This window comes from Mastacembelus armatus, chromosome 2, assembly GCF_900324485.2.
Source record: "Mastacembelus armatus chromosome 2, fMasArm1.2, whole genome shotgun sequence".
In the NCBI taxonomy this organism is placed as follows: domain Eukaryota; kingdom Metazoa; phylum Chordata; class Actinopteri; order Synbranchiformes; family Mastacembelidae; genus Mastacembelus; species Mastacembelus armatus.
This window is the reverse complement of record NC_046634.1, coordinates 2,037,688-2,063,951: the sequence shown is the minus strand read 5'-3', so window position 1 is coordinate 2,063,951 and position 26,264 is coordinate 2,037,688. Positions and strand designations below refer to the sequence as shown.

The 26,264-nt window shown below is 41.4% G+C and overlaps 1 protein-coding gene across 7 annotated transcripts; it reads left to right on the top strand.

Annotated features, from left to right (window-relative positions):
* The first annotated feature begins 389 nt into the window (after positions 1–389).
* pspc1 (paraspeckle component 1) lies at positions 390–24,622 on the top strand. 7 transcript variants are annotated; one of them, XM_026301473.1, is made up of 19 exons: positions 3,066–3,123; positions 12,629–12,671; positions 14,718–14,823; positions 16,361–16,446; positions 17,401–17,574; positions 17,663–17,812; positions 18,092–18,133; positions 18,218–18,302; positions 18,463–18,540; positions 18,689–18,755; positions 19,592–19,762; positions 19,859–20,031; positions 20,445–20,609; positions 21,029–21,141; positions 21,283–21,475; positions 21,558–21,672; positions 21,869–22,479; positions 22,600–22,713; positions 22,807–24,622. In XM_026301473.1, the coding sequence occupies exons 3-19, from the start codon at positions 14,752–14,754 to the stop codon at positions 23,473–23,475; spliced, it is 3,078 nt and encodes a 1,025-aa protein (XP_026157258.1). In that variant the 5' UTR covers positions 3,066–3,123; positions 12,629–12,671; positions 14,718–14,751; the 3' UTR covers positions 23,476–24,622. The 7 variants fall into 7 exon arrangements, with proteins under 7 accessions (XP_026157262.1, XP_026157263.1, XP_026157258.1 ...); XM_026301475.1 differs by lacking the exons at positions 3,066–3,123; positions 12,629–12,671 and adding an exon at positions 13,276–13,422 and having other exon boundaries at positions 22,807–22,839; positions 22,915–24,622; XM_026301472.1 differs by lacking the exons at positions 3,066–3,123; positions 12,629–12,671 and adding an exon at positions 13,276–13,422.
* Positions 24,623–26,264: the final 1,642 nt, after the last annotated feature.

Here is a 26,264-nt window from a genome sequence, read left to right as displayed (position 1 = left end):
TAAGGGAGGCACTTGAATAAATGTTCTTAGTATTTTTTCACATAGTTTGACAGGGGTTTGACAGAAATTGGAAAAAAAATCATTGCAGCCCTTCAATATGTATTTTACTGGGAAACTTTTTATTCATAGGTATAAATACTGAAGAGTGAAGTGAGAATGAACTCTGGAAATGTATTATGCTGATTGAATAGAAGTCTTATTTCTATTTTCAGTAAGTAAACATCAATAGCTCATCTACACATAGTATACCAGGAAGCAACTGTTATGAAATAAATAAAATAATAGAAATGATTGTCCATACTCCAGCTCAGTGGGTGGCGGTAATGCACCTTAACTGACCTGCAAACCACCAATAAAACTAAAAAAGAAGAAGAAGGTTTCCGCTGCCTGGTTGCGTGCGCATTCGTCGCCATCTTTGTCTCTCGGGAGGTGGTACCGTTCCGTCTGCACCGGCTCGGTACCGTCTGGTTTGTTTAGCTAGCCTCCAAAATTTGCTGTGTCCGAGCATGGCTAGCCGAAATATACCAGCTAACATGCAGAGCAGCAATTCTCCTCAGTCGGCGAAGAGAAGGACCGAGTCCCCGGCGGCGGAGCAGACACCGTTGAACAAAGACAGCCCAGCGCCGCCGCAGCAGCAGCAGAGCCCCGCGGTCCAACAGGCGGACGACGCCGGGGAAGGAAGCGGGGAAAGTTCGACAGAAATGACTTTGGACATTACGAGTTTTCGGAAGCCCGGTGAGAAGACGTTCACCCAGCGCTCACGTCTTTTTGTCGGCAGTCTCCCGGTGGATATTACAGAAGAGAAGTTCGTCAATATGTTTGCTAAATATGGGAAAACTAACGAGGTGTTCATCAACAGAGAGCGGGGCTTCGGCTTCGTCCGCCTGGTAAGAACCAAACTGTGTTTGGTGCCTTTAAATGGTGCCTTTAAACCTGTTCCTGAGATTATTCTCCCTACGTGTGTGCGCTCAATAATAATCGTCATTTTGCGTCAGCGGTGTTGCATTGTGGGATTTGTAGTGTGGATAATGATAGTGATCTATTTTAACGAATAGATATTTAACAAAAAAGAGTATTAAATGAGATTATTGTTTATATCTGTATGCATCTGTCTATCTGTCTCATGTTGACACTGACACTAAAATGTAATAAAATGCCTCAGGTACAGGTGTATTATCATCCTTTTCCGTTTTATCACTGTCTTCCAGGAAACACGGACACTGGCAGAAATTGCTAAAGCTGAGCTTGATGGGACTGTTTTGAACAATCGACCAATTAGGATCCGCTTTGCTACACATGGTGCTGCTCTCACAGTCCGCAACCTGCTGCCTGCAGTAACAAATGAACTGCTGGAACAGGTACAAATGCATTTTTGATTTTGCGTCTCAGCTGCTCTGTTGAATCGTTTATCTGTGGAGTATTTTTTTTTTTTTTTTTTTTTAAATTCTGAATCCACCTTGTGCCCTCAGGCGTTTTCTCAGTTTGGGCCACTGGAGCGAGCCATTGTTGTGACCGATGACCGCGGCCGTCCCACTGGGAGAGGCATTGTAGAGTTTGCGAACAAAGTAGCTGCACGTAAGGCCCTGGAGCGCTGTACCGAGGGAGCACTGCTGCTGACCACGTAAGTGGTGTGGGGATGTAGGGGTTTGGACTGTGGACCACAGAGAGCTTACATCATGCACACAGTTGTGACTTAGAAACTACATTCAAACCAATTGATCTGAATATATCAACATGTTTTTGGGAGGCTGGGTTTGAAAAAAAAATGTGGTCATCTCCTATTTGAGGATCATTAAAGAATATTGCTGTAACACAGACAGTGCACAGTGGGGGCCCTGCGATGGACTGGTGACCTGTCCAGGGTGTACCCCTGCCTTTCACCCAGAGAGAGCTGGGATAGGCTCCAGTAGGTCCCTGTGACCTAGCTAGGAATAAGAAAGTATAGATAATGGATGGATCTTATCTTTGGGCCAGTGCAGAAGTTCTTGTAAGATCCTTCATGTGGTTAGCAAACGCAGTTCTGTCAAGCCATAACATAAATTAATTTCTAAGTGCTACATACAGGTGCTCTGTTTGTATTTCAAATAAATGGAGTGCTGCCTTTGTTTCTGACTGTTTTGGATGTGACAAGATGAATACAGGGGGTGTGACTCACTGTTGTCTCTTAATTCAGCACACCTTGTCCTGCCATCGTGGAGCCCTCAGAGCACTTTGATGACGAGGAGGGACTGCCTGAAAAACTGCTACAGAAGACTCCAAAGTACCTTAAGTAAGTGAAGAGGTTATGTATAATCATTGTATAGTGCACAGGACTGTTAAGAGTTTGTTTGTTTGTTTTTGGTCTAGAGCATCCTGTTCAGTCGTAGTAAACCACTGGTTTCTCTTTTCCACCCAGGGAACGAGAGCAGCAGTCACATTTCGCCCAGCCGGGGACGTTTGAGTTTGAATATGCGTCTCGCTGGAAAGCTCTCGATGAGATGGAGAAGCAGCAGAGAGAGCAGGTGGACAGGAACATTAAAGAGGCTAAAGAGAGACTGGAGGCTGAACTGGAGTCAGCCAAACATGAACACCAGCTTATGCTAATGAGACAAGGTCAGTTGGCCAATGTTGCACTATAGATATCTTTTCACACATAGAAAACATGTTTTTGTTTTCATCCCAATCTATCTATTTTTTCTTATATATATTATTATATTATAATTGTCTATTATCCTCCCATGTTGCAGACCTAATGAGACGTCAGGAAGAACTGAGGAGACTGGAGGAACTTCGTAACCAGGAGCTGCAGAGACGAAAGCAGATAGAGATGAGGTGCATTGTCTTTCTTTTTATTTCTTTCTCTACCAAGGCCTTAGAGCAGAACGAGAGAGCTGTAGAATTCGGTTATCCTGCAGTGTGATTTATCATTTTTAGTTTTTACATGGGGTGATATTTTAAAGCTAATTTTGTCAATCATTTACTGTTGTGAAGCTGTAGCTGTCTGAAAATGATCCAAGTTCTTTTTTCTATCTTGTGAGCAGGCATGAGGAGGAGAGGAGGAGGAGAGAGGAGATGATGAGACACAGAGAGCAGGAGGACCTGAGACGCCAGCCAGAGGGCTTCAAGCCAAACTACCTGGACAATGTGAGTACAGCTGGAACATGAAGTCAAACACCCAAAAGCTCACCCAGTTTTATTAGCACATTAGATTATTTTTATAGTAATAAAAACAGAGATTCCAGAGTTGCACCAATCAAAGAATCAACCTGATCATTTAGTCTTTAAACACACTGCAGTCTTTTCTCTGCTTTAATCATAACAGTAGCACACATGGTGCTTTTTAATACATGCATGGAAATCAGGAGAAAAGCAGAAGTGTTTTATATTGTATAAAGTATATTTACTTTCAGTTTCTTCTGCAAGTTTCTCCTTACAGTTTAGCATTACAGTGGTCTAAGAGTTTAGTTTCAAGTCAGGACTTTTTATGAGTTAAGCAGACTAATAAGCTTTTCAGTAACATTTGTTTTTTTAACTTTCTTTGGATTCTGTTCTAATGCCACATTAGATCAGTACCTGTCAGAACTGTGCTACTGTGCAGGGATTTTTGGTTTCGTCATAGTTTTATAGTAGCTTTAGAAATTCGCTATAGACAATCAGTCGTGTATTCAAATCACAGAGGAAGAGAAAGATACCTCCCAGAAGTGGTACTGTATCCCCTGCAAACAAACGACTATAAACATGTTCAGTGCTACACTGTGAGTCTCAGAGATTTCTAGCAGTTGTGCTGAAACATAACAGTTGTTAACGAGGATTGTTTAGGTGTAAAGACTGGGTTGTAGCCTGTTGTGGAAGTTGTTTTAATGTACTGCACAAGATACAGTCATTCATGCTAACAACAGATATCATTATCGTTTGAATGGTATAGGTTGTATTTATTAGTAATTTATTACTACTAGTCAGTTACACTTAATGTAATTTGAATAGTAAGTTAGAAATAGATTTACTGTTTCTCCATTGCTTCTTTTTATGACTCATTTTTATTTAACTCTTGACGAGCTGTTTAACTGCTCACACTATATAACACAGCGCATTGCTTTTTAAGACACTAATCCTTCATTAAATATACCACTATCATCGCAGAAACCTGAAAGTTAGTACCAACCATTATTTGATCATAGTAAATGTGAATATTGAACAGTAGTGTGTTAGTTGCAGGGTTATTGTATTGGTTTGTATCATTATGTACATGCGTTGCTTTATTTCCGTCCTAGAAAATGTTAGCTTAAAATTAAGACAAGTGGATTTATAGCAGGTTATTAAGACTCTTTCATGTTCTGTCCAGTTTCTTCTTCACTGTTCTTTAAATTAGTTTTTCCTTTTTAATTTATAATGCAGAGCCTCCTCATAGAAATGTTTGCAGCTGCTTATCTGTGCAGATATTGTTTTGCACAGATATATTTTAAAAACATAGTCATTATGAGTTGTTGTGTAATCTATAATCTAAAACCCACTTGAAGATGATTCTGGGTGTGAGCGTCTGTTTGTGTGATATTTTGTTGATTTCTTTGTTATAACTTTTCTCTTCAAATCCTTTACTCCGTTTAGAGGTCCTGTTGGAGTCCACATCTTGTACACATGTACACACTCAGAACACATAGACTGTCAGAAAGCAAAGTAGTTAGAAAATCTGTCTTCATTGGAATGACTTTCGTCAAATACAGTTTCGTACTAAGATACGTATAAACTAGAACTTAGTGAAAATGGAGGAATGTGTATTGTGTGTTTTGTTGTTACAGACTGATAAATTTGTAGAAAAGTTTACTGATCAGAAGTACTACACACCTAACAGTGGTTTAACTTCACATTAACTCTACCTTAGATTCCTTCACAATCACCTACCACTTCAAAATGTGTAATGCTCCACTAATCTGAAGATCTGAGTTATAAATATTTGTAGACATTACACTACAGTGTCATGAGGACTGTATCATTATACTCCTCATGTTTGTTTTGTTAGCATCATCTGTCTGTGCCTCTGTGACATCTCCCCTACACATTACTCATAACTATTTGACATCCATGTGCTTTTGTACCTTTTTTTTCTGGGTTGAATTACTAGTTGAAGACTGTCTCCCAGAATGTGTGCCCTGCCTTTGCTGCCATCTAGTGCACAACAGCATGTCAAGCCCAGTATTTGACTGTAAAAATGTTTATATTTGGCTCAGTGAAATCTGACATTTCTGAATGTTTTTCACCTTCTGTGTTTGCAGCTTTGGGTGTGTGTGTATATGTGTATCTGATGAAGTGAGAGAGTGTTTAGCATAGCTATAAACAGCAAATTCTGTATGACTGAAATGTATCTATAGTTGTGTTGTGAGAAGATGTGGAAAATGTATGAATGACTGAACACATGGGAAGACCTTTATTTTTGTGTGTTTTGGTCCTGACACACCAAGCTGACCGTTGAAAGACAAATATGATTAGGTAGTAAATCGACAGACATTTGCTGATTAGGCATGTTAAATCTGCAGTGACTTAATTAGTGCAGATTTTCTTCACTTTTCCTAGTTCACAAGTAAATAAACGATGTGAGTGCACCAGAGACATTTCTAGTAAAACAGATTAACAGTGATGCTGTGGTGTTTTTTGAGTTATGAATGCAGCCCACTGACCAGTTATTTTTCATACATGTTGGTGGGAAGTTGTCTTTTATTTTTATTTTTTTTTCATGTGTTCCTGCACTCAGACTTTGTGTACTACAACCTGAGGCTGCACAAGAAAAGCACACTAGACACCTATGCGTGCTGTATCTATATGCTGCACTTATCTGCCGTTTTCACTTTCCACTTTTTTGTTGTTCTGCCAAAGCAGACCATCTGTTGTGTGGTTCCCATCTTGTGTTCTAGTACACATGTAGAACACCTGCAGCTATAATGAAACATTTGTGTCCACTGTCTACGTGCAAGATCGTGCTCCTACTGTCCTTGTTTGCTCTAATTTCTATGTTGACTTGGTGTGTCAGTGCTGTGTGAAAGAGTGTGAAAGGATGAATGTGGTAATTTTATTTTAGATTTACTCTAGCTGATAAATAAATGTTATGAACTCAAAAATGAAGAAACATCCATCCATCCAATAAAATGCCTTGGAGCCCATTTTAAGTAGCTTAGATTGCACAATTTCAGCTTGTTTGATTTAGTGTAGCCTTAACTTGGATGTGAGTTTTGCACTGTGATTGCAACCAGCTCATCTGTGAGCACAGACAAGTGCATGGATGAAAAGGATGTTGCCTGGCCAGAGTTTAAATAGAGGCAAGGAAACATTGAAGCAAAGCCTAAGGTAGTCTTTTCCATCACTGATAATGAGAATTAAAATTCTTATCAGCCATAAGCAGTTTATTCAACTGTCATCATTTGTTAGAAAATTATTGTTTTGCAGTGTGAGTGTTGTACGGTAGGCAGTCTGATTAAGATTTGTGCTTAAGCAGAGTTTTGTTCTCAAGGCTCTTCTTCACTTCTTCCAGAGAGAACAGGAAATGAGAGTGGGTGAGCTGGGCCCTCGTGGAGCCATTAATATGGGAGGTACGGGCATGATTGTGTCAGACCTGGTTGAAAAAAAAAACCGGATCAAATGAGGATGAGTGAACTGAGTGAAGTAATGTCATTATTCATCGTTATTTGTCCTGCATTCCAAGTGAGTCCTTTTCAACAAGCTGTATTTTGAGTTGCTGTGACACATATTGTAATTTGCGGTTTCACACTATTTGGGTGTCCAATGGACTGACTTGGGATGCAGTGCAAAGGTGGAGGAAACACACAACATCATGTCTATACAAAGAATATACAATGTACTGGAGGGAGCTGTTGTTGGGGTGGGGTTTCATAGTTTGAAAAATATTTGGTCCCAGAGCTCTTATCCTGGTTGATGCACAGATCCAAGGGTTTCAGCTGGTATTCATGATTTTGGGATAATATACAAGCTGTAGACAACATGGCTTTTGGTTTGAAAGTACATCATCAAAAATAATACAATAGGCTTTAGCACTTATTTAGCAGGGAATAGTTAGACAAGCCAAATTTCTGACTTTATTTGGGTTTGGATTTGCATATCCCACAAAGTAAATGCTGATCTGCAGAGTGCAGGATGAGAGGCCGGGGACTAATATTAAATCTGTGATGCTATGAATGGGACATATTGGTAGACCTATATAGTGGCTCTTCACCAGAGAAAGATAGGAACCTCAGATTGCACATCACCTTTATGAACATAGTTGTACTGTGTAATTTTTATCAACTTTTAGCACAAACTGCAGAGTGTTTGTCTCGGTTTTAAACTAATAGAAGAATGTGACCTCACATGCGTCATTTTCTACAATATCTTTCATCTTCACTGCACTATCCTCTATAGCTGACTACCCTATCGTGATATATTGTGTGTGTTCGTCTGTGATACTGCAAGCATATGTTTTCTATTGCTTCTTGCCTGGCACCCTCACTGTGATTACAAGTCTACTGGAGGTTCCTCTAACCAACGAAGAAATAGTCTGGCCATAACTCATAACCCTCTATAAAACCACAAGGTATCATTTTGACACTTTGAGAGTCATTATTGTGCTTAATATAAAACACTAGATCATAGTGGTTGTAAGGTATGCTGCCTAACCATTACAAAACAAGTATAAAGAAATAACAAAGATGCTTTGGTTTACAGACCTACTAGTACCTATCAGTCATTTTGCTGCCTTTTTTTTTAGTATTTCATCATAGGGCTTTTGTTTTATTTATTTATTTATTTATTTTCCCCAGTTGCCAGCTTGTTTGGTACACCTCACTGAAATGAACTCTAACTTCAAAATGTGTTCATTATACTCTGTGGTCATTTGGGGTCTGTAAGTTGTGATGTGAATTATTATTTTGTGAAACTGAGAGATGTTTTCCCAATACTATTCTCCTTTAATTGATATTAACATGAGCACATACTCCTTTTAAGGAATGGTTGTATTGGAAAATCAAGATTTTTTTTTTCTTCACTGCTTGTGGTTTACCTCAGTCATTGTGATGTTAGCCTGAGTACTGCAGTTAAGTTCAGAGAGCGATATACCCTGAAGGGGCTGTCAACAGTTGTCAGAGTTTTCACCAGGAGAAAGTAGTTCCAATGTAAACTGTTTACAGTGAGGTGAAAAATACACGTTTATTAAGTAGAACAGGCTAGGAGAAATGTATTTCTAACATCTGCAAAACTATAGACATTTGTAGATGACTATTTTATGACATAAACAGTTTTTAGGTTTACTTACTCAGGATAAGTAGATTGTTCACCAGTGACGTGCTCTAGTGAAAGTATTCTGTAGTCTAGGTGTACATTTGCTTGGGAGTGAACCTGTGAAGTCTGTGCAAGTGTGTTTTTGTTTTTTATATGGTCTAATATTGTTTTCATACAACTCTGTTTTCTCTATGATTAAGGTGATGTGCAATCTAAGGGTTGGTTAGTAAAAAGATGTGGCTTTAAATTTGAACTGAGAACCTTTCCATTCTGCTAATTACACTGTCTCCGTGTCCACTTTCTGTAAAATGTCACCTTTTGTATATGTAACACGTTACAGCAATTAGCTTTCATTTTAATTTAACGTTGGTTTTTGGTTGTGAACGTCTGCGCATGCAACATTGTTTGGTCAGATACTGGAGTTCAACTTCAAACTGAGTTTACACACATGAATTAAGCAGCAAAGCGGGGATGCACCAATCTGATGTCTTTCTGTGCGAAAACACGTTTTAATGCCCAAACTTTGGATTTCTGCAGATACTGAGTACTGATTCGTTACCTGTGCTTTATGTTGAATGAACACATTGGGATCAGTCTAAAACATGAGGCTGTAACACGTAATTTATTAAATTTAAGTGACATTGCTTTCATAAATTAGTGAATATTAACATCCTGACGTGAGAATAAAATGGAGAACATGGTAAAAAATGACACCTGCTAACATCAAGTGCATTTTTATATATTTGTAATGTTGAGTTTTGGCATCACAAACTGTTCTGATTTTGCGATAAAGGCCTTTGTGTGCAGCATATTTAACACATCAAAATGAGTTCCCTGCAGCCAGTGAACAGACCGTGATGTCTTATAGATAGCTGAGCTGGTGCATCCCTTACAAATTTTAGCTGTTACTAAAAGCCAACGTTAACTATGAAGTCCATGAGATTGGCTCTAATGTTCAGCTACCACAGTTCTTACTGGGCGTTGAGTATGTTGCATTAAACTACCAAATGACCAACCGATGCTCCGCTGTTTTGCGTGTAGATGGCTATAACCAGGCCTCTGCGGGGCCCAGTGGTAACCAGGGTCAAATGATGGGCATGAGTGGAAGGGCAGGAGCCATTGGCCCAGAGGGAACTGCAAATATGGGAACACCAGTGATGTCGGAGAATGGAGCCACGGTAAAGTATCAGGAAAAAGAAACGAAGCCTGTCTCTCAATTAGCACATCATTGGGATTAAGCCGTTTTTCTGTAGAATACTTTGGCAGAACATTGCCTCAAAACTGCATTATGCAGACAGCAAAGTGTATGTTTAACTGTACACTTGAAAATCTTTGAACAACTTGACTTAAAACTGCAGACTAATAGTCTTCCTCTGTCTCCCTTTTATTCTTGGATGGCGACACTTGGATCAACCTATACCTTCATGGCTACACTGTATTCATATCTGACACCCCAACATGCTCGGATGCCAACACAATCATTATTACAATCTGACCCCACACCCACTGTTTTTGCAACGTTGCCCGTGTGATACAGCAGCGAAACGATAGATTCCCACAGGGGGGATCAGTTGGGGGCCGACCAGAAGTTGAGTCCCCAAAGCAGCAGCAGCAGCAGCCGCCACCACCGCCTCCGCCGCCGCCGCAGCCACCACAGCAGCAGCCGCAGCAGCCACTGGGCCCCCAAGTTGGACCAGGCCTGGGATTTGGCAGGGGGAGTCCAGTAGGGGGAGTCTTTGATGGGCCAAATAACAAGCGCCGCAGATATTAACTTCTCGTTGGATCATTGTCACTGCCCCGGCTCAATAACACTGACCTACTCATTGACCTTCTGCCCTCACTGTGACTTTTAATATGTGTGCTGAAAAAAATCTGACACATTCATATTTTGCCCTGTTGTCAGCGAGAGGCATTTATTTAGTGAATTCTGAAATGATGGGATATTGCTTTGTGTCCATACCTAACTGCAATGATTATACACAGTATTTTTCATAGCATGTGTTTCTCCTTTCTCTTTTCTAAATGAAACGGTTTGTTCTTTTTTCTGGGCTGAGTCTTGAATGTGCAAACAAGTTTTAAAGCATATAGGAAGGAAGGCCTTTGTGACTGGACATCTTTGCAGTTGCTGTGTCTGACACTGTCCTCGATATGCTACGTTAAGATGCTCTGCAGGAGTGTTAGATTTAAAAAATAAACGTTTGACCGGAGTGCAAATTAGTTATGAATTAAATCAAGATTACTGACCTCTCAATAATATTTAAGTGTTGTAAAAACCCAAAAGGCTCCTAACAGTAAATTAATTTGTCATCTCTGTCGTACAAGGCCTTATCTAATAGATTTTGTTGTTACATCTGATTGTGATCCTCCCTTTAAAAATGTCATTCATCTATTTGTGATTAGATGTTTCTAAGCATCCTGTATTTGATGGTCCAGAAATAAAACTTTTTAGGAACTTGTTTTTCTCCTTGATTTAAAAGATTTATTTTCTTCAAAACTTCAGCAGTGAATTTACCTGCTGAAACGTGTTCTCAGCCAGCCTATGACGGACTCTTACACTGAACAACTATTGGCTGGTTTTTGATGCCAGGTTATTTCTGTCATATCTTAAACTTTGCACCAAACACTAGCTGGAAAATTCCGGCCTTATTTTTTTAAACTTCATAATTCACCAATAGATTTCAAATGATATAGATTTAGGTTTGATGTTTGTACCATATTTAAACCTAAATCAAACCATAAGTTTACGGGTTTAACCCACATTTGATGAGTTTTGAGGGACTGAGCAGTGCAACTGCAGTGGAAGTGGAACTGCTTCTTAAACCTTGTGAAGGATGCATGAGGTCAGGGTGAGCTCAAACAGTTAACCTGATTCATATTGTGTTAATTTTGTAGAATTGCGATATTATGTTGTACTGTGCCGTCAACTTGTAAAATCTTTCTAATTATTTCCTTACGTGAAACAATTTTCAAGATACTTCAGAATACTTTGTGTGTGTGTGTGTGTGTGTGTGTGTGCGCGCGCGCGCGTGTGTGTGCGCGCGTGCGCATAAGCAAACTCTGTGCATCATTTGTGTGGTTGACCATACAAGCGCTTCAGTTGACTGGATCTGGGGATTGTGATATTCTCTGACCAGGTTTCTCGGAATCAAAAGAATAGTTTTGTAACAGGTAAATACGCTTCATTTTTTCTTCTTTCGTATCTTTTGTTTTAAAATACACAGCATATGTCAGCGTTGTTCACTGTATTTCTCTAAACTGTACCTTCCTACATGTATCAAGTAAATGTGACAAGGACTGCACCCGTGGCATGAATCGTAAAGGCTATAAATTATTGCTTGCGCAGCTGTTCAGTTCATCAGACACTGGCTTCATTATCAAGTTGTATCATGTGGAGGTGGTGCATCCTTTGTAAACGACTGTAGAACAGCTGTGTGACCCAAAGTGCACTGTATGTACAGCTTGGTCATATTTGGAAGCAAGAGTTTTGAGACTACAGTAGCTCTGTAGTTATTTAGGTCCATCCATTGGGTTTTTGGTTCTCCTCAGGTGTACGTTAGTAGACTGTCACTGAGAGGATGATGTGTTTTGCATGGTATTTATGACAAGTGTAAAAATGCAGTGGAGAGGGAGGAAATAGATCAACAATAATTGGGAAATGATGTCATCATACAGGAAGTGGTGGAAAGTAGAAAATTCTAAATTTGCCAAATTTTAACCAGATAATACAGTTTGATCTCGTCTGTCTACTTTTGAGAAACTTGCCAATGTAGTTGATAATTACTTTACAATTTTACAAACATTCAGTACTGTTAACTGTAATTCTGTGGTTGTCTAATGACCATTTTAACAAGATGATAACATATCCTGTATTACATGTTGCTCCACCATTCCCCAGAAAATGCATAGGGCGTTTGAAAGTCTTGTTACTGGTGCCAAAATGCAACAACACGACGTGAACAAGCAAAAATAGTATCACAGTTGATTTGCAGGCTGACGTGGACTTAGACAAAGTGAAGGGTTAATGATAAGAAACAAATGAGGAGCTGCTGTTTCTTTAATCTGAGAGCAGTGTCAACTCAAAACAACCGTCCACCAGTAAAGGAACTTTTAAAAAAAAAACCCAAAAAAAGTCATTTTAACTTTTGTGTCTCAATGAACTGTGTTTGTGGTTTCTTAGTGATTTGACACTGTAGAGTTTATTGAAGAAGTATTTTTCTTTTGCAGGTACATGTTACTATTTAAATCCTATTTCTAAAAATGTCTTTTTTTTTTTTCTTGTTTGTTGCCTTAATACCTTCTGTGTTTAATATAAAGTGTCTTGTTACAAGGTGCTATTCAAAGAAACTCGCCTCACAGAATACTAAATCATCTTCCTTCTTATCTTTTACAGCTCCTGTCTGTGTACTGATTGTAGTGATGCGGACAAGTACCAGGTAAATCACACACACACACTTTCTCAAGTACTGTGCAAAGGTTTTAGGCAGTTTACATGTTTTAGATTCCTATCGCACAACACCATCAGGTGTCTGATTGATCCCAGAGTCATAGTGCACCGCACTGTGCAGGACAACAAGCCCATGAGGTACCCATTACAGTTCATGAAGAACTATTTTTAGAGGCAAGAAGAACCAGAAGCCCTACAGCAGACCCCCACAGAGCCTGGATCTGAGCAGTGTGGAGTCAGTCTGAGATCATAGGAAGAGACAGAAACACTGGGACGGATTAAATCTACAGAAGAACCTCAGGGGAGAGCTGCAAATACTGATTAGATTTAGGTTTTGTTCACTTTACTGCACTTTGTATGAAGTTAACTGTTAATTTTTTATTTTTTGTTTAATCAATGTGATTCTGCGGATAGATGTTTAAAAATGCTGCTGTACCCACATTAAATAAAGATGTTTTATAAAGCAGTGCTGCTGTTGTTGCTGCTGATTTGATCTTCTCTTCACTGCAGTTTAAACAAGGATTTTCTGTAGATTTTTAGATTTAGATAAACAAAGGTGAATAATACGGGTTTTGTTTTTTTGCAGTCATATTCAGTCATAGCTGATGCAATCACTGCAAGACTGGATGATGTTAAAAGGTGGAAAAAGTGTTTGTAGCAAGAAGATTACGAGCCAGCGAGGACGGGGCGTTGCTTTTCTTTGCCATGCCCAAGGCTGTTCATTATCAACATGAGTGAAGGTAATCATTGAAGTGATCCAGTTTTAACGGGGCTGATTGCGGCCAATTTGGGGAATGAATACTCGGATTCTTCACTTTCTGGCCTCGTTCTTCTTTAGCCCAGTTTGTGTCCCACTTCTTTTTCTAGAAGGACAATTGATTTTGGGGCAATAGTTATTTTTCCTTGTGAAAATGTATCAAGTTCACAAACTCCCTTTGAAATTCTTTGTCTAGACTTTCTTCCCCCTAAAGCTTAAGGTGCTCACTTGCATGTTTGAAATATTTTAAGTATTAACTTCACAAAGCAAAGGTAGTGATTTTATGTAGATAAAACTGAATCATTTCATTCAAGGCCTGAATGTGCTCTACATTATAACCTTATGGCCTAGTTTACAGTCAGTACTGTTGTATATGTCTGTTTCCCATCTAATAACATTTGTGTCTTGGCTCTAAAGTGGAGGGTGGTTGTTGATAGTATACCCCCCTGCTCTGGGTGTTATTAATATTAATAATGCCAAAGACAATCTCCCCTTCTGGTAATATATCCAAATATTTAGAAAAAAAGTTGAAGTGGTAACTCTTATGTTTGCCACTAACTTAGTTATATGTAGGTGACAATGGTAAATGTGAGGGATCACTGAGGAGAATAAGGAGTTGTTTGTGTGTATTGGCAAAAATGTTTGTATCAATTTTATGCTGTTGACTTGTTGTCAGAAGAGATTGAATTATTAAAAATAATATTTTGCAGTAAACCATGAACAGTATATGATTCTTGCTTTTGATGCTAATGGGAGACAATAGTGATCTGCAGACTGGTGGGATCCTGATTTCTGCTGGATCCACCCTAATGTCTTTAGACAGCCATCCCGAAAGCAAACCTGTAAACCTCACGTCTGCTTGTTTGTTCTAGACTGAATCCGATTGTCTGCTGAATGAATGAAAGTTTGGTTAAAAATAGGCAGACCTATTTTTTGCGGCGCATTGGTGCCGCCTCCTTTCTCTGCGTAAAGACGCATTAAGAAGCGGCACAGCGACTGATAATCCAGACCCGAGGTGCTTTTGGCTACAGCACACTATTTCACTGATGGTGAGGACAGTGGGAGAGATAGAGAGAGCTCTGGGATCAGCTGAGCCTGTTTTGTTACCCACATCTATTCTTAAACGTTTTCTCCTCACAGTTTTTCCTCTTTGCGCTCCCGGTTACAGCCTGAAACTTTTCAGTGACTTCTAACAAGTTTGCGTTGAAATGGTCTGTTTCTTCCTGCATCGGGGGTTATTAACGGGATTTCTCTCTTGCCTGTGTTACCTGAGGACAGTCGGACGGTGAGCCGGTGAGCGTCTGTAGGCTGGATGGACGACGTGTCTCCACAGCAGCAACAGGACAGCCTCGGCCGAGGCGGTGGAGCGCAGGAAAACAAACGGGTAGGTTTTCTTTTATGCTCTGGGGGATTACAATAGATTGGTCTGCTTTTTATTGTCTAAAGGAGATTTTGACATATAAATTATTTTATTTATTTGAGTTTATTGGCTTTACCTAAGGAGGAATATGAACTATTTAATATAAATTAAAGTTTGTTTTTTTTTCCACTTTAGACTCGTATTTACCGGACAAATGGTTTTCGTCGGAGGGAACTGATTCATGTTTGAGTATATTGTACACACAGTGAGGTTAGTTCAGAGTTCAAGGCTTTAAGCCGAGTGACACCGCGTCTTGAGAAAGTCAGTATATGGAAATGTTGGGATGTTGGCACAAAATACCATAGATAAGATAATTTTGATTTCAAACTTTAACGCCTCTTAAAGCATCCGTTGTTTGGTAACAGAACTGCATTAGGCTCTATAACTTATTTACACTCCTGCATAGAGAAATGTCTTCATTACACAGTTCATAAAAGGAGTTTGTTCTTCTGTGCGCTCATGTAAAATGACATGAGTGTTTTGTTTTTATTTTGATGTACTGTCCTCTGAGCTGCAGAAGACCTAAAGTGGAGACACTTTGGTTTGTGGTAGTGTATTTTTAGGACTGAAAGGTGATATTGTAATGTGGCTGGAGACTCAGGAATGTTTCACTATTGTGTGACTCTGCTAAATCAATGATATTATGTTGTGAAATGTCAGAAATGTGTGGACGTGCATGACGGTTGTTAGATGGAGGGGGACTTTTGATGTTTTTTGTTTTTTTTTGAACTGGAACAATGCTCATCTTCACAGAAAGTTGTCATCAATTGAAGCTCAGATATTTATGTTTCCCTCTGGTTAATTTTAAATAATTGTCCCCTGAACGTAAGAGTCATGTGACTGACTAGTGGTGACCATGCCTGCATGTTTCCTGCTGGCCCTGCAGCACATGTCACCTCCAAGTCCACACCATGGGTTTATGTGAAATGACATAGATCTTGACTGGTGAAAGGGACTTTTTGATTGCAGGATTATTTACTGTGGATTTAGCATCATGTTTGGGGAGAGTTCAGCTTGTGGCAAATCTTTTCCTTCTCATGATGTGTTAATCTGACGTACAATGAAATGTAATGGCTGTTTGGCACCCTGCTTCACACTCACAAACCCTTCTTCAATTAGATTGAATAAAATTGTATAGACTCTTATGAGGAAACTAAACCAAAAAAAGGGGTCTCATTTTGGCTGCAAGCCGCGGCTGCTGGGCTGCAGCGCAGTGGGGACAGTGGATCCAATCAGAATGGAAGTGATGTATTTTTGTCTCATCGTCTACATGTATGTGAATAATGTAGGTGAAAATATTTAGATTAGGTAAAAGAAAAGAGCAGAATTTCTTGATTAATTTTATGAAGTAGATGAAATGTGAGAAAGGTCGGGAGTGTCATGGCAGAGACTGATGCTCAAGCTTATGTGTTTGTGTGTGTTTGCGTTTCGCACTTCAACATAGCATTGATGTTGTGTTGTGTCTCCTCTGTGACCCCTCTTTCTTCTTTGTGTCATGCAGCGGCTGAAGTCTCACAGCTATCGGCGTCAGTCTGCGCCGTCTCTGGTCATCAGCAAAGCGCTCACCAGGTCCAAGACTCTCTCCAGGTACTGCAAAATATATTCGGAGACTCGAGGCCTGTGCTGCCAAGAGTGCATCTCAAACGTAGTTCTTGGGTTTACCAGTGCAGCAGCTAATAGTAGAGTCATGTCTTGGACTACGAGTTAAGGAGAACTCAGCAAGTGCCAGGGAAACCCGCTGACCCTCTGTGGCTTTGACTACATTAAAAAAATGTTGAAAAAGAAAAATCATCTGAGGGATATTAAACATTACTTCCTGGAGCTGAGGCCGTCTGACTGTTTACATTGAAAATGCAGCAGGATGTGGAAGGTGGGAGATGATATTCAGTGTCGCCACACGTATCACTGGCAGTTATAGCACCCAGACAAACTTTTATCTATTTGTCTTAGAGGTCAGGCCACTCTGACCCTGAAGCCACACTCTCCCACACGTGCACAGACAGACACACATACACACACATACACAGTGGGGTAGATAATCCTCCTATAACCTGACTTAGCTGAGGATCAGGCAGCTATTAATAGTCTTTGTCTCCAAACATATGGACTGTGAAAGTGAAGAAGAAATAACCTCATTAAAAAGCTCCTAGTGAAAACCATTCATCAATGAAAACCGCTGCTTGTGAAGACCGAGAGTCCCGACAGCGCATGCGTGTCCCAGAAGTCTTATTCCAAGTGTGGACATGATTAACACAATAGAGCACAGCTAAAACAATATGCCAGTCAGATATGAAAACACATCTGGGATCATTTGTTTTCAGCTTTTTTTTTTCTTCCTTGGCATAGTTGTGCTCAGTCAGAACCTCAGTTGAACCAAGTGTGAATACTTTCAGAGGGATTTGGAAGACAAATGGTAGGAGTTCAGAATAATTAAACATGAGAGATGTTGCAGCTAAGAGTGTTTCCGATCAGCAACAGGATATTTTAACATATAAAGTTCAGTATGACAGTGGTTCTAAGTGGGCCGTGCATATATTCCAGAGAGAGCTTCTCAGTTCCTGAGCGTCCGGAGACCTGCTCATTGGTCCAGTCCTTCCTGAGCGGCTCTGAGAGGTGTTTTCTTCTGCACGGACATGCTCAGCTGAAGACGGCGATGCAGACCCAGGACAGGCACCTCTTCTTGTTCAATGACATTCTGGTGATCACCAAAGCCAAGTAAGCGCAAGACCATGTTGTTTTGTTTTCATCCTCACGTGGAGTGGACCAGTTCAGGAACACTCTGACACTTAGTCGCTGTTCCCAGGTCAGCCAACCACTTCAAGCAGAAGGCCCAGGTGTACGTATGCGAGATGTGGACGGCGAGCTGCATGGACGAGGTGTGTGAGGGAAGCACAAACCCAGAGAGGAGCTTCGTCATGGGCTGGCCCACTTGCAATTGTGTGGCTACGTTTAGGTAACACACACACACACACACACAGCTTAATACTTAAGAGTGCTGTCATGATAGATGTTTAAATCTGCACAGATGTGTTTATGTTTTGAATCATATCCCACCATCCAAATGAATAAAACAGCAGCACCTTTGTATATCAGGTGAAATCACTCCTGAGCTGCCAGTAATTCTCAGCAACACATTTTTCATTTAAGACAGACAGAAAATTGGGAATTTGTCCTTTAAGTTTACTCTCAGCCTTTTGTGCCTTTTTAATGTGTCTTTCCATGTTCCCCTCAGCTCAGCAGAACAGAAAGAGAAATGGCTGCCTCTGCTCAAAAGGTGAGCTGTGCCTTCATGCATCGAGTATATAATGTATGTATGTGTGTGACAAAGAAATCTCACCACATCTTTGTTTTTCTGCAGTCAGATAAAAGAAGCGAAAGAGAAGGAAGAACCTAAGACCATTCCTCTGAGAGTGTATGGGAAGGGAATTAATACGTTTGCTGTTGTAAGTGGAGTCTAATGTCTCAGCCTCAATCTGCTTTTATGTGCTGATGTTGCAGGACAGATTTCTGGCTCTCTTTTGTCTTTTATGGTGCATTTGTGTCTGTGGTGTATGATGTCCAGTTGAGGCTGTATGATAATATCTCCTGTGTTTACCTGCTTAGACCAAGACGCTGCCCGTCAGCAACTCGGATTCAACCAACGAGGTGATCCGACTGGCCCTGCAGCAGTTTGGCATCATTGTAAGTTATACGTTTTGTTACAAAAAACAAGACAGACATTTTATACACGAAACAATCAACACACACAAAATCAACAGATGAGCTTAAAATAGTTGAATAACATTTTCAAAGTAATTTCAAAGCCTCTTGTGTTTTCTGTTTCCTCCAGGGAAATGTGAAAGACTTCCAGCTGTGGGTCATCTCCAAGAGGGACAATGCCCCATACCCTCTCATCGGTGAGTGACACAGATGTGCTGTACCACTCTGCCACAGCGCTGTGAAGACAGTGTTTTACAAGTTTGACTTTTCAGTTTGAAGTTCGATGTTGAACAGATATTTGACCAACCTCTCTGGAGCCGTTTTAGGGACCGTCACACATGATCGACAGAGAAGAAGAAAAAACAGATAAAAAGCAAACATGCATTCATGTTATAAGAAAAATTACATGAAAAGGTTGGTGGTCCAAGTCATTGAAATTATTAATGAATACAATTTCAAATATATCACTTCATTCATTTTTAAATGAATTTTTATTTTTAATATTGAAGATTTCTGCTCAATAGCTTATATAACCTCTTGACTTAAAATTATGCATAATTTATAGGCCTCGTCTGTCCACACAAGACACACCTCTTACAATTCAAATATCTTATTACATTCATTTTTTATGAATTCTTATAATAATAATAATGCCATTTTTGCTCAATAGCTTCCAGGTCATGTGACCTGATGACTCAAAATCTTTAAAAAAATACAATTTATAAAAACAGTGTATGAAGTAATATGTTTGAAATTTCAGTGACTATGGACCACCGACCTTTTCATATAGCTTTTCTTATAACATGAATACGTTTGCTTTTTTTCTTTTTTTTATCTTTTTCCTTTTTCTCTGTCAATTATTGCATGACAGTCCCTAAAATGGCTCTGGAGAGGGTGGATCTGTCGAATATCTAACTTCAAACTGTTTTTACCGCGGTCTCTGTTATTTTACACACACTCGTAATGTTCACTGATGTTTTTAGCAGCTGTGTCGAGCTTTCAGGGACTGATAGCCTCAACTCCTCTGTCCCAGGTCATGAGTTTCCTTTCAGTATCCAGATGAGTCACGTTAAACACTCGACGTCTCAGGGAGGAGGAGGTGGCAGGGACACCACACAGGTGGAGCAGTTACAGGTGTACAAGCAGTGCCAGTTCATTCTGAAGCCTCGACCCATTGAAACGCCTCAACAACACGTATCTGCAGGTGTTTACTCTGTTTGTGTAAGCCCACTAAGACGCTTGTGCAAATGTGAAGGAGATGAATTTTCAAAACTCAAGATTGAGCCTTTATTTTTTTCAGAGCTGCCTCAGAAGCCATTTAAAAGGCGGCGCTCCCTCATCACCTGGGCCTTCTGGCGCGGCTCCTCCTCACACCTGAACGAGCCAACCCTCACCGGTGGTGCTCGCGGCCGCCTGTTCGGTCAGCCTCTCGGTGTCGTTTGCGTCGAGGGCGCTCTGCCAAAAGCAGTCATGGTGAGTGACACGCCGCAGTCAGAATCTCAGAATCTTCTAGCACAGAAGGTAGTTGAGGGGTCACCTTTCCAGCTGCCTTCGCAGTGCAACCCCAGTGGTTTTTGTCCCTGATGTTGAGGTTACCCTGACCTCTAATTTCACTTATTTTTCTGCCATGACATCATGGGTCAAATCACAACCATCAAATTTGAAATAAAAAGTGTTCGGTGCTTCAACTAAGTCTTTGTTGCCTGCAGTGCTGATGTTTGAGGCAAAATCCTCAACAGCACAGTCCAGCCTGTACAGTGAGAGCATCTCTGTAAATTAGAAACAGCATCTTCACTCCAGAATTTGACGTCTCACTCTGTAGCACTGGCCTGTGTACAGGGGTAAGTTAGATGCTTTGTGGTCAAGAGGAACCTCTTCCCTTGCAGGACATGCTGACCTTTCTGTACCACGAGGGTTCCTGGACGCGGGGGATCTTCCGTAGGCCAGCCGGGGCTCGGGCTGTTAGAGAGCTGCGGGACTCTTTGGACACTGGGGAGTCCCAGCTTTCTCTTACACGAGACCACGTCTTTATTATTGCTGGAGTCTTAAAGGTACAGCTACGTGTTTGTGTGTGTGCGTGAGTTTTTTTAGTTAAACATCAGTCACACCTTCACAGACCCTGAGGAGCTCCTCCTGCTGACATTTATAACATGACATGTTTTCTGTTTGTGTTCAAGCACCACTGTGTTAGTTATCTTGCTGACCCACATGTGTAAGCCCACCATGTAATCTGCTTCAGTGCGACACACTACGCGGTTACGTCAGCAGGACAAAGTGTTCACAGTAGAGGAGCCTGGATTATTTTATTAATGTAATCTGGATCAGTCAGTTAATATCTGATTAAACTGTGCTGCCGAGATTTCACTGAGCTGTTAAAATGAACAGATATTTCTCCGATGCGCTACGACAAAACAATGAGTCATCAGCGTAGGAAGCCAGTGGTGTTAGTTCCTCTCGTGTATGTTGTCAGGATTTCTTACGCAGCATCCCGGGCAGCCTGCTGTGTTGCGAACTGCATGAGGAATGGATGGACGTGCTGGAGGAAGAGGAAGAGGAGGAAGAACAGGTGCAGGACATACAGAGGTAACACACACATACAGCACAATGGTTCTGTACCTTTTTACACGATCTGTTCATCCTAGGGCCGGAGATGAACACAGGCTGTTCTTTGTGTCCAAAGACCGAAAAACAACTCGATCCTTTTTATTTTCTGTTTTCCCGCAGGATGATGCGTCGGCTTCCCAAAGAAAACAACCTTCTGTTTCGCTATCTGTTGGCTGTGCTGCACGGTATTCAGGGCAACGCCCACGAGAACCAGATGACAAGTTTCAATTTATCGGTGTGCATCGCCCCCAGCATACTTTGGCCTCCTGGTGCCCCTTGCAGTCCTGAGGTGGAGGGGGAAGGAACTAAGAAGGCAAGAGAGGGGGGCAGCTGCTTGAAAGGCCTAAAGTTTGGTCTGTTCAGTGTTGATCTTCCTTTTCTTTATGTCTTTGCAGGTTTGTGAGCTGGTGAAATTTATGATTGACCACTGTGAGCAGATTCTAGGAGAGGACCCTTCCTCTCTGTTTGGAGGTCCACCACAAAAAGCCAACACAGAGGAGACAGGACCAGGTGCAGAAACTCACAAAAAATATGTTTTAATGTTAAAAAACAAAACAAAAAGAAAAAAAAAAACTGGAACAGTTTGGAATTTTTTCCTTCCATATTTTTTTCACAGGGTATCTCTTGGAAAATCATTCACTAATACTTGGTCTGTGCCAACAAGTCTCACGTTTCTGTGTTCTCTGTCTTTTGCCTGGATCATTAGACTCGTGGCTGTACCCTCTGACTGACTCGTCCTACGACAGTCTGGAGAATGAGTTAGACAGCAGCAGCGGTGGGTCTCCCAGCTTCTGCAGCAGAAGGCACCTTAGTTCTGAACCACTTCAAGGCAGCTTGGATTCGATCCTGGCGTTCGACTACGCCCACACGGAGCCGTCTTGCTCAGGCCAGGACGGGCCGACCGCAGACACCACGTCCTCGGACGATCGGCACACACGGCGGCGGCGTTCGGAGCCAGCCGTAGCATATGTGGGCAAGTTTCAGCTACTCTTTTCAGGGAGCACTGACAATCTCACTGCTGAGGATGAGGAAGAGCTTTCCATGAAGACCGGCAGCCACGCACACTCCACAGGTCAGGTCAGGAGGGCTGGAGGAGAGTGTGGGTTAAACCATCACTGTGGCAGTTTAACACCCCTAGCCGGTTCTCTACGCACACCTGTCACGTCCTCAGGTGGACGTTCAGGCTTGGAGAGCAGTCCACCAGGCGGTCAGACCAGAGAAGCACTCAACTGGGAGACGTTAAAAGGTCACAGGGGTCTCCACCCAAACTCTTGGCTGAAGAAAGACTTAAGACTGTCAGTAACCGAGCCAGATACGGTGAGTAGAAAAGTGACTGTATTTCAGTTATACGTGGGATGTAATTGTGTGCAGGGCTGATACCGAGGAACACGGTCTTAGAGAAACAGTGGTGTGATGTGCAGATGTGTAAGTTTTCAGGATTTGTTGCGTACTGTCCCCTGCTGTGAACTGGCTGAAGGGATGGACCTGCTGGAGAAGCAGTTGAGATTGGCCAAACAAGGCAAGTTGGTGAAAGAAGAGGACATCAATGGGGTGAGAAGAAAAGCAACTCTATTGTTGAGTGCTATGTTGCAGGAAGTAATACGTTTTCAGACGGACATGACTGATGCATGTGTTTTTTTGCAGCTGTGTGAACCCAAAGAAGAGGACACGAATAAGGTGAGTATAACAGTAAGTGTCGAAGCCCATAACATGCAGCGGCAAATCAACTTTCTTTCTCGGTTTCCTCAACAGGGAGGACAACTCCTCCTCTCTGGCAGCCAGACCAGGCCCAAAACATCCTGCAGACCTTCAAAAGGTACAGGGGCAGGGAACCACGGGACAGGGTGGCCCGCCCACAAGTCCCGACACCTTCTGCAGGACTCACACAGCAGTGGCAGAAGTGACGTCACCAACCAGAAGCCTGGAACACAAAGCCAAGCAAATGAGCTGAAGTCTCGCTCCACAGAGGAAGAGCGCAACACCTTGCTCTGTCAACGCCGGCGCTCAGAACCTGGACACCAGCTCACGGGTCAAGCCATTGCCCGAGCGAGGCTGCCCAGCGACCCGGGACCGAAGGTCTCCGAGGCGGACTCGCAGAGAGACACGCCAGAGGCCCATTTGTGCCTGTCCCCATGTGCCACCAAAGCAGTGAGGGACTACTTCTCCTCTCACCCGCGCAGTCACCCTGACAGCAGCCAGCAGGTGGCGCTCGCCCTGGTGCAGAGTCACAGAGAATGGCTGAAGAGATGCAACAACCCAACAGCAGAGCCAGACTTTGACCAGCTTCTGTTTGCTGAAGAATCCTATGTGTGATTAACCCTAACCCTAACCCTAACCCAAATCACTAACACGGTGTCATAATGGCATCGTGGACGCGAGTTCTCCACTGTTTTCAAACAGAAAATCCAGTATCGCAGCTTTCAAAATCATTGGACTGACATAGTTAGTTTCAGTGCAGCGCAGAGTTCATAGGTTTTCTAAAAGCGAGTCAATAGTTATTCCACCTTGAAAAGTTTGCTGAGATGTTGCACAATGACAGCAGAGTGATGCTTACTGCTGAGGAAACAGATTGATTTGGAATCAGATGTGTTTTTAAAAGAATCAGGTCAAAGTTGAAACCTGCCAATTAAAACTACGTGCATTGGCTTGTTTTATTATGAACAAGTCAAATGTCCTTTACGACTGCTCGTCGCACCGCCCCACTGGAACATGATGAAAGCTGCCCAGTGTTAGGCTACAGGCTGTGAATGTTTTCTGGCCAACGTGTAGTATCACCTCCAAAGCAAACTCATGGAAGGTTTGGTCAAGTGGGATATTTTCTTACATTGTTAACTTTGTAATGGAAATGCAGCCTGGGAACACACCGACTGTAAAGAACCGCTTTTGCTTTAAAAGTCTGTATATTTAAAGTCATTGTAAAAGCGATTACACATTCATAACCAGAGTTCAGAAGTATCATTTCATTTCACGTTACTTTTAGCAGCTTTATCTAATACTGACTAGATTTAACATACTTGAACTGTAGAGAAGCATGAGTGTGTAATAATTTACACTTTGGCCAGGATCAATTGTGCTTTTGTGTGGAGCCTATATTGCTTTTTCCAGCTCTAGTGTCCACGTTGTTAGTGGTTCAGGGCTGCTCCTTAAGGTTTTTTTCTAATGTTCCTCTGCATTAGCACTTACATTGCGTTCCTGCTCGGCCTGTTGTTAACCACATTACATCCTCCTGTCATAGATGTTCCCACATGGAGTCGCAGAGTTTGAATCTTGTTTTCCATTTGTTGCCAATAATGTGGTTTTTACAGAAGCCTCCATTGAAATGAATAAACTTATCTACGTGTAAATACAGCTGACCCAGAAGTTACTGTTGCATTGTGGGGTTTTTTTGTTTGTTTTTTTTGTTTGTATTTCAGCAATATTTTACACAGCATAAATTTTGGTTAAAAGTTGCTTTTGTATACTGTCTATATCTCATTACTTTGTACTTGTATTCATTCACTTAATGAGCTCTATAATTGGCTTGCTTTTGCTATTAAAAAGACCTATGAATGAAAACCTGGTTAACATGTGGGTTTAAATGTCTGTCAGTCTATGTGCTTTTGAGCTGAGGTGGTGAGGGAGGAGTAGAGAATGGGGGATAAAGGAGGAAGAAAAAGAAAAACTGGAAATTCTTACATGTTTGCCAGAAATGGCTTTTTCCCCTAAGGTTACAGTCAAACTTCAGCCTTACCTGGCACAGCCACTGTACCACATAATACTGTTGGTTTTAATAAAATGCTATTACTTCAGTCTTCAGCAGAAGTAGTGGAAGTTATCTGTAAGAAAGTGCCTGTTTCCCTTTTCCTTTCAAAACAAAACCCCACAGTTTTGTGACCAAATAGCTCAGGACGGTGTGTGTTTAGTGTATTAAACTGTAGATATTGGTGTAATAATGGGACCACATCATTAACCACAGAAAATGAAAAAGCTGCATTACTGCAGTGTGTGGTGAATTATGCTGTCAGGATCTGTCAGGGGCGTCCTGTGTGGACTTTTATTTTGACATTGTTTCCCTGGTGAGTGTGCTTCTGCTTTACGATAGTTTTTTTCATTTTGTGTTCAGTTTCCTGAGTATACGTACCTGCCTTGCTTCTTGACACAGGCAATGTGGCGACATCTGCTGGTCAGAGCCTGGTATTACATTTCTGCCTCTCCAAGTGTTGATGTGACACGAAAAAGTAGCGGATGTTCACCGAAGTGCTATTGTTTATGTATAAGAGCGACTGAAAGCACAACATGGAGTAGCTGATGGCACACTGTCAGAGTCAAGGGGTAGGAACCTGCCAGATCTTAGTTCAAGCCCCGACCAAAGCTGAACTGAAAGCAAAGCTAGACTATATCTTTTCACGAAAAAGATCAAATATTTAAAAAAGAAGTGACTAAGAAATCACTTGTGACCAAAACTCGAGCTTGTAATGTTGAGTAGTCCGTGGACTTGTAGGATCGTAGGATCAGTGGTTGCGTGTCCGCGGATTATAGGTTCAAACCCTGTTCACTGCTAAGTAGAAAACAGAGCAAGGATGGTTCTTTTTAGGAAAAACTGCAAAAAAAAAATAAAATAAGTGACTCAGTTATCGCAGGTCAATAGGTCAGCTTCATCAGTCCAAGACAAAAAGCCTATGCGCGGATTCGCACGTGAATCCTTTCTGCGCATGTCAAATCACACCACATAATGACATGTCTGAGCGCAGCATGACACTAGATAATGACATGACGTGACTAATTTTCATAGTTTCAATGATTTTATTCTTTTCTTTTTCTGACAAACTGAAATTTATACCGACTTTGTCACTTTCTATGATAAACAAATGATGTGACTTTGCTTCCATCTGTTGGTTTTTCTACAACACCACTGCCTCAGCTTTTCGTTTCAAACTCCAAGTATACTGCTCGCTCACTGACGCCTCCAGAAGTCCAACATGTTTCATGTTTCAAAATAGTTCGTTTATTTTCTACTCAGCATGTTTCTTTTTTTATTACAAATCTACTTCTTAACAGGAAGAAACGCTGTCTGTGCCAATCAAACATCACTAATGTTAAGCGGTGCTCTTTAACTTGGGCAG

What these genes read in the sequence shown, in the direction of transcription:
- pspc1 (XM_026301473.1), top strand. Translation starts at nt 14,752, where the DNA reads ATGGACGACGTGTCTCCACAGCAGCAACAGGACAGCCTCGGCCGAGGC. An exon ending in CAGGTGCAGGACATACAGAG is followed by an intron (nt 21,142 to 21,282) that starts GTAACACACACA and finishes GTTTTCCCGCAG; the next exon opens with GATGATGCGTCGGCTTCCCA. An exon ending in CAGTAACCGAGCCAGATACG is followed by an intron (nt 22,480 to 22,599) that starts GTGAGTAGAAAA and finishes GTAAGTTTTCAG; the next exon opens with GATTTGTTGCGTACTGTCCC.